Source organism: Coturnix japonica, chromosome 3 (assembly GCF_054131305.1).
Source record: "Coturnix japonica strain WE chromosome 3, WE-NBRP24, whole genome shotgun sequence".
NCBI lineage: Eukaryota > Metazoa > Chordata > Aves > Galliformes > Phasianidae > Coturnix > Coturnix japonica.
The window spans coordinates 83,298,704-83,311,039 of record NC_140665.1 but is presented as its reverse complement, the minus strand read 5'-3'; the positions used below and the strand labels follow the sequence as shown (position 1 = coordinate 83,311,039).

Genomic DNA, 12,336 nt, shown 5'->3' with positions numbered 1-12,336 from the left:
GAGAGAAACTGCCAAGGACCTTGGAAAACAGACTGCATTAGGAAAATACATTTATGTAGGAAAGCCTGTATGTTTGGTATATGTATTTATATTGTATTTAAGGTATATCTGAAAGAGAAATCAATAAAGTTAAACAGGAAAACTGGAACTGCAGGGATGAGCTTCTATGGGACTGTAAGTGCAGATGTTGGGATTCCTATGTTTGGTGTAAGTGTAGGGTGGTAATGATTATTCCTTCAAAGACAAATGTCTAGCCTAGTGAAGCTCATCACAGGGGAGAGTGATTAGACCAGAACTGCGTAGGGGAACAACATGATGGCTGAGGAGTAAGGGTGGAGGACTATTAATGTGCTGAAGTAGCTACTGATTTAATGGTAACCAGTAGGGTGTGCACAGAAAAAGAAACACTTAGGCAAGGAGCCATTTATAAGCAAAAACCAGGACATCTTAACTTAGACCTGGAGTAGGCTCAGGGGTGTGTATGGATCAGTCTGTGCAAAATACTGAGTAGGAAGAAAGTGTTTTAATATGCCAAAGGACATGAGCAAAAAAGTAAATGAAAAAGAAGAAAATATAAGGCAAAAAATGATCAGACTAATAAGGAGTTTAATATGTGGAAAATACATTTACTTACTGATTTTTGTTGAAGATTACTGAAATATTGGTGGTAGGTAAATAGTTGGACTGGATGATCTTGGAAGTCTTTTCCAACCTTGGTGACTCTATAATTCTATGATTCTAACACTGCTGCAATGAACAGGGACACCACAGCTCAATCAGATCACTCAGAACCCCATCCAGCCAGGCTGTGAGTGCTAACAGGGATGGGGATCCTACTACCTCTCTGAGCACCATTTTACTAGCAATCCAGTGATTAAATGTGACTCAGCATTATGAAGTCTAAAACACTGCTCTCAAACACTTTCAGGATGAAGCTGTCACTTTTTCATATCATTCAATGGTTAGAACTAATTTGAATGTAAAAAGTATAGCCCAGATACAAGCTCTCTGAGATCTACAACAGCTTGTTCTGTTCTTGTTTGTTTTGTGCTCATATGTCTTGTGTACATGTTTTGTTGTTGGTTTTGAGCAAAGGATAATGCAAACTCTTTTACCTAAAAAAAAAAAGCTCACGAGAATCTCATGAATGTTGAACTTGAAATTAAAATTGTGATGATTGCTTTCATTTTACTTCACAGATTTTTTTCTCTGGAGAGAGAAAAAGGGGCAGAGACACGATGACATAGAATAAAGATATGCAGTTTTGTGCAGGCTGATATTTATTGTAATCTGATTTTTTTATTATTTATAACTCCTTCCCTAATAATGAGTTAATATTTGTAAAAGGCAGTTATAACAATGGATGATCATAATAAACTGATACATGCAATCTCTCAAAAATAGTTTTGAAGGTGCCATAAGCTGCTCATGCATACAACCATGTATAAGGATACGTAGTGTTAGAAAGTAGATATAAATTTTAGTGAAACCATTTCTAACAAAAACAGATATGCTCATATAAATGTTGAACTGAATGCATTGACTGAATTCTGTCGTTATGCAAGCTGAAATTGCTAGCTATTTTCTATCATTTTGAGGTTTCTACTTCATAAAACTAGCCCTCTAAAAAAATAATCCATTGCCAGTGATGTAGTGTGTGGCCTCAGGCTCAAGGAGATTATGGGAAAAGAACTGTATGGAAACAAGAAAGAAAAATATGGAGCAGCCAGGCAGAGGGTGTTGCAAGTTGCAGATGGTCTGAGTGTAAAGATTGTCTCTGTGGACAGTGAAGCAGGTTTCCAGTGGTCTGAAGTCAGGACTGACATGCTGACAGAGAGAGTATGATGTCTAAAGTAGTTTCTGTGTCTTGTCTGCAGAGTCAGTGAGGTAAGTAGAAAAAATGAGTAATGGAGACTGGAATTCATAACGTTTAAGTTTTGATGTATATTTATTTTATTTATTTATCTTATTCTTCTACACTTCTGGCTTTCTAAATCCTAAAGAAGATAAATTGAGTGTCTATAAAAAAAGAAAACAGTGGAGCAGATTTGCATATGGCGTAAGGATGGCAAAATCTATTAACTTCGGAGGAAGAATGTTGGCTTAAGTAGTTCTGCCTCAATCAAGTATATCTTTTTTCAAAGTCAGGTATAGCCAAGTAAAAATCCATCACTAATGTTTGCAACCTGTTCAGACAGATTCTCTCTCAGCCTTATTCATCTTCATCAGTTCAACATTCGTGATAGGCTGCAATATCTGATGTGTATTTCCATGCAAAGAACTGTATCTGCTTCTCCCTTGAGAATGAAAAATTCAGAAGGGCCTCAAAAAGCCTAAAGTCTTTGCCTACAATCAGATATACTGACTGTCACCTTAAAGCTTGGATGGAACAAGTATACTTTTATTAAAATCCTTAGATACTGATTCATGACCAGTATAGGTTTTCAGACATTAGAAAGATGCTCAGAATAGCAAAGAACTTTAATAAGAGGACACCGAGAGGTGTCCCTTCTATTTTTATCCAATGGAAACTTTAAATTCAATAGAGCAAGAGAAAAAATGGAATTGAAAAATCTACGCCCCAAGAAAGCATGAGTTGAATTCATTGTTTTTTTTATCAGAGAGTCATTCTAATGGAGATAAAATTGACACGTGAAGCAAAAACTTGTGTTTTAGTGTTGAGAAGACATTCAGGCAGTGCAACTGCACTTTAATACACATTTAAATGACTCAACAGTGCAAAGTCCAGAGGTTTAAAAAAGATGCCAGTGACTACAGTTAGTGCCACCTTTGTTTTTGACCTTGCAGATGCATTTTTTCTCCCAATTTTCCTTATCACTTGTACTCACTCCATCTCAGGTTATCAGTGACAACAAAGAAGCATCCTCTTAAGCCATCAAAAGCTACACTTTCTTCTTGGCTAAAGAAACCTTGGGATGAGGTCCCTCTTTCTTTCATAGAAAATAAGTTCATTTTCTTTCATTTCTTTAATTTCATTTCAGACAATTGACATAGTATAGTTTAAAAAAAGCAACAAAACAATACCCCAAAATATTTCACAGCAAAGAGAAACATATTACAAGATCATTAGGAAAAGATAAAAGAATGGAGATTCATGCAGTTAAATCCATAAGATTGTCTCCCATATAATTATTAAGGTAGATTTTTAAGAATAATTTAACTACTGGCACTACCAACACACCAGTGATTTCACTTCACTATTGTTCTAAAAAGTTGGTGTAAAATCATAGTTTTGAGTTCCAGTTCCAGTAATCCTTTCCTGAAAGATTTTTCTGGCAGAGAACATTAGTCAGCGAATCTTTGTATTGTGCCTGTTAGTATCATGGAAGTTATATGACCAAGTCCAAAGAGGAAAGTTAGATGAAAATTTTCAGACTGCATGTGTTTGTGGACCTCTTTTATCTGCAGAAGGAGGTACTTCTTGATGACACCAAGCTGAGTGGTGCAGTTGATGCAGTGGAAGGAAGTGATGCCATTCAGTGTGACCTCAACAGAGTTGAAAGGTGGGCCTAGGTGAATCTAATGAGGTTCGACACAGCAAAGTGCAAGGTTTTGCACTTGGGCTGGAGGAATCCCAGGCAGGTATATGGAGTGGGAGGAGCAGTTCTTGAGAGTAGCCCTGCACAGAAGAATCTGGGGGTCCTGGAAGATGAAAAACTTAACATGAGCCAGCAGTGTGCTCTTGCAACTCAGAAAGCAGTTGGTATCCTGGGCTCCATTAGAAGAGGGATGGCCAGCAGGGACAGGCAGGTGATTGTCCCTCTCTACTCTGCTCTCGTGAGGCCCCATCTGGAGTACTTTGTCCAGGTCTGTAGCCCCCAGTGTAAGAAAGGCAGCTGTTGGAGAGGGTCCAGAGGAGGGCCACAAAGATGATCAGAGGGCTGGAACACCTCCACTACAAAGACAGGCTGAGGGAGCTGGGCTTGTTCAGCGTGGAGAAAAGGCTGTGGGGTGACCTAATTGCAGCTGTTCAGTACCTGAAGGGAGCCTATAAATAGGAGGGGAGTAAACTCTTCGAAAGGGCTGACAATAGCAGGACACAGGGAAATGGTTTTAAGTTGAAAGAGGGAAGATTTAGGTTGGATGTTAGGAGGAAGTTCTTCACTAGGAGAGTGGTTAGGCCCTGGTCTAGTATTAAATGGGGAGGTTGGTGGTCCTGCCTGTGGTGATTGGGTTGGAGATTCGCCATCCTTGAGGCCCCTTCCAAACCAGGCCATTCTGTGATCCTGTGATTCTGTACTGTGAGAATCTTACAAAAGAAAACTTTTGTATTAAAATAGATTTGAAATAAGTTTAAAGGGACTGAGTAATCTTTGCATCCTTTTGCTCTGGTAGATCTAGTTTATGGGAAGACAGTCTTTTTGTTCAAGAAATTTCATAGGTTACTTTTTGATCAAAATGGTGGCACTGAAATAGCAATGCCTAGATAGAAGACATAGTGTTAGGGAGAGAAATTAGTCTATTTTATCAGTGTTGGCTGTGTTCAGCATTTGGATACGATGTATCTTCAAAAGGTATACCTCTCTCTTGATTGCAAAGTATCTTTCTTCCTAATCTAAATATCTCATTTCCCATAAATTGGATGTTATGAATTTGGACTACATGAAGTCATGTTTGATCACGAATAACTTTTTCAGGGATAGAAGGGGCCAGAAATATTTGATAACTTATATAAATTCAGAAATTACATGATTTATATTGCATTGGAGGCTATAAAAGGTTTTCTAGTTGCCCCATTTGACCTGAAAATCTTCATGAATGCAGAAATATTTGGGGGAAAAGAAAGAAGAAAATAAAGAAAAAGCAACAAAACAAAACATGAGAGAAGCCTATAACCTTACAAACAGAATATATAGAATGTTTCATAGAATCATATAATTGTTTGAGCTAGAAGAGACATTTAAGGGCCATCCAGTCCAACTCCCCTGCAATGACCAGGGGCACCTACAGCTACATCAGGTTGCTCTGGCCCCATCCAGCCTGACCTTGAATGTCTCCAAGGACAGTGCTCCTGCTGCCTCTCTAGACAACCTGTGTCTGGGTCTTACCACTTTTATTGTAAAATACTTATTCCTTATGTCCAGTCCAAATCTACCCTCTTTGAATGTGAAACCATTTCCCCTTTTCCTGCCACCACAGACCCTGCTAACATGTATGTCACCTTCCTTCTTATAGCCCCCATTTAGATATTTCAAGTTCACTTTCAGTTCTCTGCAGAGCCTTCTCTTCTCCAGGCTAAACAGCCTCAGCTCTCTTGTCCTGTCCTCATAGGAGAGGTGTTCCATCCTTTGAATCATTTTTGTGGCCTTCCTCTGGATGTGCTCCAACAGGTCCACAACTCTCCTATACTGAAGACTCCACATCTGGATGCAGAACTCAAGGCGAGACCTCACCAGTGCAGAGCAGAGTGGCAGTATCACCTCCCAGCCTTCTGGCCACACTTCTTTGGATGCAGCCCGGGATATAGTTTGCTTTCTGGGCTGCAAGGGCATGCTGCTGGCTCATGTCCAGCTTACCATCCACCAGTATCCTCTGGTCTTTTCTGGGAGGGCTCTGTTCCATCTTTACATTCCTCATATTGCACTGACAGCAAGGGTTGCCGTAAGCCAGGTTGTTGAACCTCATGAGGTTCTCCTGGGTCTATTGCTCAAGCCTAGGCCTCTCTGAATGGTGTCCTGTCCTTCAAGTGTGTCAACTGCACCACATGGCTTGGTGTCATCTGCAATCTTGCTGAGGATGCGCTTGATCCCACTGTTGATGTCACTGATGAAAAGTATAATTTCCAGCACTGACCCCTGAAGGACACACTTGCACACATGTCCAGATTCAGCTTGAGATTTGAATGCCTAAAGTTATTTTTCTGATGGTAGACATGACATGTTACATTTCCAAACTGTCAATTTAGAAATGGTGATATAGTCAGCATAGGTAATGGAGCCTGGAGGGCAACTCAGCTCTACCTGCTTGTGGGTATTTTAGTACCCTCAGTGGTATTTGGTGCTTGCAGCAGTGGAAAGAAGTTGCTGCTTGGTTACATTTCCAAAAGGACACAGATTTCTTGTGGCTCCCTTGTCATGTCTGCCATGTGGATGTTTGAGGCATCCAAGGGCATCTCAAGTGGCTCTACACACCTGCGCTTAGGCAAGTGAACAGATCTTTGCAACTAGTGTGTGTTTTAAAATACAAAAGAAATAAAGAAGTCACATTTCAGTGATGACCCAGATATAGTAAAAACACGGACTTCAGTTTAATTATGAAAATGCATAGAATGTAAACTCAATTGATACATGATTGATTTCTGAATGTTTGAAATAACATACCATCCAATTTCTATTCATCCCAGTGGATGGCTGTGAGTTTTACAAGTTTCACATTCCCTTGGACTTTTATTTTTTTCAGATTACTGAATATTTTATGTTTCTTTTTAACAAATTTGTCTGTTGGTTTTTGTTCATACTTCAAGCAGAAGTACTTACGGCAGCAGGTAAAAGAGCAGCTAAAATTAAGCTGAATTTATTATTCATTTAAATTATGAATTTTTATGACTCAGGAAATTCACCCGCAGACACTTGACTTCATAGCAAAAAAGATACTTAGGGATTCTTTTTCTCTGAGGAAACTAAACTTAAATTAAGCTTAAAGTGGAAGTTGTGCTTGCTTGCCATAAGGTGTGATAGGTAGAACCAAGGGATATAATATGCAATGAATTTATTTTATCAGTAAGACTGAAATTATGGAAACTACCAAAGCATAACATTATAGGCATGAAAACAGAAGAGAAATTTAAAAGATTTAATGAAATATTTCTGCTGGGAAGACTCATTTAGAAAGCTGAGAAATCTATTTTGGAAAATACTTCCTCCTTTTCTAAAGGCACTACAGCAGAAATAGCTTTCACTTAGGTGTTTTTGGAAATAACTGCTTCTTCTTTAAAAGCTATACAAATATGAATGAACCAGGAAGTCTCCAGAAATGCTCTTAGCAGGAGCTGATATGCATTCCCACAGGCAAGATGTCAAATCAAATTGGCACAGGACCCAAAATGCTGCAACACTGAACAGTATATATCTAGCGAATTTCACAAAACAGCAGCTGTTTACCTTACAGCTCAGTGCTTTTCAGATGGAGAGAAGCACATTAGCCTGGGAGAAATGAGAACTGGTGAATCTCAGCCAGCCTTTAGAGTGAGCCTGAACCAACCATGCCAAGATTTAGGAAAAAGCTTTGTCAAAATGTCCTGCTCCATGCTGCATTTGCTGCCACTAAAGATGAGCATCTGTGGAGTTAGTCTGTTCCACCTTTCCTGCTAAGTCTTACTCCTGATTCATGCACTAACCTCAAGACTGGTTTTGAACAGTAAACAATGAACCAACATTATCATCTGTTCTTTAACTACAGCTGTTAAAAAACTGACAAAATCACCTGCCTCATCACAGTCTTTAGCCTGCTGTGCTATACAACTGTTACAGAAGATCTATATACTGAATACGAAATAACTTCATGGAATGGCAGATAAGCAGGGCCAATTTAGGTCCAGTTGCTGAGATTATTAAGTAGTTTAGGCTCGAAAGGACGTCTGAAGTTCATCCAGTTCAATCCCCCGGCTCAAAGAAACAGTTACAGACTTCATTCAGGTTCCTGGAGCTTCTGAATCCCATAACCTTGGAGTGTATCTGAAGACTGATATTCCACAATCTCTCATTCTACTAGTGACTCGTGTTGTAAAATACTTTATTTTGTTGATGTCCAATTACAACTACTCTTGCTGAAAACCATGACCATGAACTTCTGTCTATTGGCTATGCATACCTTAGAAGAGTCTGTCTGTCTTCTCTGTGCCTCTATTTTATAAAACTGGAGACAACAAAAAGATCATCTCTGAGCAAGCTCTACTGAGCCATTTCCCTCAGCCTCTTGTACATCCCATGCTCCAGATCCAAACACTTCAGTGGGGTACTACTGGTTTTGCTCCAGTCTGTTCATGCCCTTCCTGTTTGAGAGTGTCCATAACTAGACAGACTGCACCAATAAGGGAGAGCAGTCCCTTCTCTTGACCTACTGGAGGCACTATTGTATACTTTAGTTTTATTTAGTGTACTTAAGTGAATCAATGTGGGTATGAATTACTGAATAAGCAGCTCTTCTTTCTAAACTGTAGGATAGAAAGCATATATCAAGTACTGCTATTTGTACACAATTAGGTAGAATAAAATACAGGAAATTAAACTCATTGCTACATTATTGTCAAAGATTAGGAAAAAAAAAAAAAAAAGACCCATTTCTATTTTGTTGTCTAAATTTTCTTCTAGTTAGAAACATTTCTGAGAATCAATATGTTTCTACCAATACATAAGAATACAATTTGGGATTTTTTAGAAAATAACGTTAGTGGCAGAAATTTAAGATGCAGGACTTAGAGCTGGTCATCATAGCACTCTGATAAATGAGAGTGACAATGTACTAAATGTAGGAATACAAGAACATAAATACAAAGAAATTTTCATCTGCCCATAAGACTGATGTAAGTATTGGACTTTCAAACTGCAACCGATGTAATTTTTTAGTAAAATGGCCACAAGTAAATCTCAATCGGATATGATTAAATGAATATATGTATATATATTTAAATGTATGGTCATGACTACTTGTATCAGAAGCACATTTGGCAAAGAAATAATGATTATTAATAATCTCTAAACTTTCACATGGTAGTGCAAATAAAAAGCATCATGAGAACTTTCTTAGAACAATTACAGTAAGTGGTCATTATCACCATTATTGTTTCTATGATTTCTTGCATTGAGTGAGTAGTATCTACAGCTGGGATCACAACTGTAATCCAGACTTCCACTGTATGCCAGTCACAAAGCTTTTATTTCCAAAGTGAACATTTTAATCTAATTGTTCTGTACTTCTTTTCTGATAGTATTGAGCCCATGATTGGCAGTGTCTGGAAAACAAACAGCAATATGACTTGCCACAGTGGGATTTTACCTCTAACCTGCAGTCATACAGCCAGTGGAGTTTGAAGGAAATTGAAACAGCAAAAATCAACAGGCAGAGCATGTGGTTAGATGAGGAGACAGTTACACGCTGCAGGATGTCTTTCCTGCAGAGTCTCTGTCAAGGAGAAGGACATTGAGGTCCTGGGCTCAAATGAGGCTGGAAAGATCCCTAGTTTCTCAGTTCAGACCCAGTCATGGTACTACAGTGAAAAACTGTGAGCTTATCCTGCTCAGTGTCTCTTCATATCAACTGTTATTCAAAAAGATTTGGAACCTGGGGTTTTAAATTTGTCTCTTTTTTTGCTTTTTTGTTTTCCCTCTTGACTAGAAGTACAGCTAGCTGTTCCACACAGATCATTACTGTTAACCCAGGAGAACTGATGCCTCTGTGGCTGTTTTTTATAAAGATGATATGAAAATCCAGATTTTCCCATCCACATCATGGGATTTCTTGTTGTACTTTTGCTAATTGCCTTTCAAAGTGGTTGGAGTACCATAAATACAGCCAAATTATTTCAGTCGGTCACATACTGCAGCAGATACTGGTGCAATAATTTTTTACATTTTATGATTAATTTATACTGTGAAAAAACTGTATTGTTCACACCTTTGGTTTTCGTTTTATTTGTCCCCTTTAGCAGGCAGCCAGCATCATGGCCCGTGAACAGTAACTAAACAAGTATTCCCCTTGTAAATCAAAAAAGCCAGCAGAGTTCTTTAGGCAGACAGTAGATGTGCAAACATACGCATCCACCTAAGGCATGCAATGTAGCATTGACTAATCGAACTATACCCAGTCAATGGCTTTGGGCCCTCTGCTACCGTATACATATGCAAAGTGATGTTTATCATCTCAGAGCACTGAGTCATTCAGCTGCAACTACAAAACATCCATCACTCAGAGGAGGGGACAGTCTTTGTGTGGTTTCATGGATATTGCCATGACATTTAGCATGTCCTGAAAGATGTCAGAGAAATATCAGGTTTACAGGTCATTTCCCTCTCTGTGCAGCAAACCAAATTAGGTTGTCAGCAATTCAATCTGAGCTGATTGCAGCCAGGAACACTTTTAGTCCCAGTTTACCAGCTATATTTGTAAAGATGTTGGATGAGATCTTGAAAAAAAAAGTTTCTACAGATCTTAAGCTGAATTGAAATGAGTTCGTGTTAATTCAAATACTCCTACACAGTTCTATTAGTTCAGCTGGCAAGCTCTCCAGAGGAGGGATTCTGTCAGTGAAAACATTAGATCATTGCAATGAGAAACTAAAGGCACACTTGTGCTCAGAAGTTTTTCTGGTCCCTGCTGGCAATTTGACTTGTGTCTAAGAGAACAAATGTCTTTATTTTCATCAGTGGAGGCATCAATTAGTCATGCTGTTTCATCCCTGGTACGAGGACAACTATCCTTAGCTTTTCTGGTTGCTTGTTTAAAGCAGCAAAATGTGATCAAATGCCTCATTTGTACCATCTCTTGTAACAGGTGGGGATATGTACCTGGCAAAAATGGACAAAAACAGAAGTTCTGGGTGAGTCTTTAGTACTCTGTTTTGAAGAAGGAGCCAACATGTCTACAATACAGATTATTTTTTAAAAAACCTTCTTTCATTTCCTCTTTTAGTATCTGCTGTTGCTGTTGTTTTCCATTCACCTTTCAGTCTCCTGCACAATTCTATCCCCTTTCTGGCAAAGTTTTATCCTCTTGACCCTTGAACTACAGCATGATATTCTTCAATTTCAAAGCCTACTTGATCTGATCTGCTTATACCCATATCTGTGTTTTCTCCTACAACTCTTTTTCAGATTTCCCATGAAAACTTCTTTTTGATGTCTGAAAATGAAACTAAACAATATCAGTCAATATTATTTGGGAAAGCATTCTGAGAAGACAAGCTATTTATTTAAACAGCATTGCAAAATGTCTTCCAGGTGTCAGCAAAAAAATTAAATGTAGCCTTCAGCAATTTAAAGTCAGTCAGATTTATCATTTTGGTTGAGATTTACAGCTCATACCATTATTCTGGTACTCAGCAGAAGGTAATTTGGTGTTCGTATAGCTGATGGCAGGGCCTGTGGTTGTTGGTTCTACTGACATCTAAGGTTTCTGACTTCATTAGAAGCTGAATTTCCCAGAATATCAATAACAACCTGAATGAAGCCTGATTTATTAAAACCCAGTTTTTCATTTCTTGTGTCTCTTTAGTGTATGTTTACATATTAATGTTATCAAACTAGTGTTAACAGTTTAACATTAATTTGAATTTTGACCAATATTATTTAAATTACCATTTCCTCCAGGTGATATTTAGATTACCTAATAATTTCTTTGTCAGTAAATCAGAAAGCCTAATAGCAATAGTAGTCCATTATTAACTCTGACTTTGGAACTAAAATTTTGATCAAAACAAAAAGGAATTAATGAGTAGAAATATGCATTTTGATTCTCACTAAATCTGAGAAACTTTTTTATTGAACTATAATAAGCAATTACCTTTTAAAATTTGCAACTTGAATTTTAAAATACCTAACCTTCCCCCACTCCTTTGTTTTTATTTAGATTGCAGCAAATTCGTGGGGAAAATATTGGGGAGAAAATGGCTATTTTAGGATTCTACGTGGACAAAATGAATGCGATATTGAGAAGCTGATTTTAACTACTTTGGGATGACCACTGCCTTTTACCTGAAGTATTGTACTGTATGCTTCTTTGTGTATCTGTTCTTCCACTGTTGTACATTGAGTCTTTCCAGAGAAATACAAAATTCATCTCCTATGTTTTCTTTCTTTCTGCTGTGGTTTGTTCCTGACTTGAACACACTGCAGCTATCATAAAAGTGGTACAGTCCCACCCAGTTCAAACACTCCTCTATACAAAGAGCAAATTGTCTCCAAGACTACTGACGACCTTGATGTCTCATAGAGCAGGAAGTTCTGTCTCCTATTATTTACATCTCATCACTGTTTTGTTGCATTAATCGTGACTGATTCAGCAGTGCCTGAAAAAAATGGAGTTATATTGGTTGTGTTAATCTCTTTATGATACGTACTGTGGTCACAAATCCCTTTAGAAATGTAATGTGCTTTTCACACAGAATTGCTCATGGTCATAGTAGATAAAAAAAAGTACAAATTAATGTAACTAGAAGTCTCATCCTGTTACAGAACAACTGTCTCCAATTCTAGCATACATAAATTGTGTATCATTTTCTCTTCCAAGAAAGTAATTTTTTATTAGCAGGTTTCCTAAAGTTTATGTATCTTATGTAATATAAAAATTGCTTTTAATGAAACAACATATTCCTGTTCCTAC

The 12,336-nt window shown here is 38.0% G+C and overlaps 1 protein-coding gene across 2 annotated transcripts in view; it reads left to right on the top strand.

Moving 5' to 3' along the window:
- Positions 1 to 11,799, top strand: part of TINAG (tubulointerstitial nephritis antigen) — a 39,853-nt gene extending 28,054 nt beyond the window's left edge. Inside the window, exons 10-11 of one of the 2 annotated variants that reach the window (XM_015859252.3) lie at positions 10,510 to 10,555; positions 11,584 to 11,799. In XM_015859252.3, the coding sequence (XP_015714738.2) occupies positions 10,510 to 10,555; positions 11,584 to 11,694 (157 nt within the window). In that variant the 3' untranslated portion in view covers positions 11,695 to 11,799. Of the gene's footprint in view, positions 1 to 1,199; positions 1,286 to 10,509; positions 10,556 to 11,583 lie in introns of those variants that run through there. The other variant, XM_015859255.3, reaches the window with a different exon arrangement.
- The last annotated feature ends 537 nt before the right edge of the window (positions 11,800 to 12,336 follow it).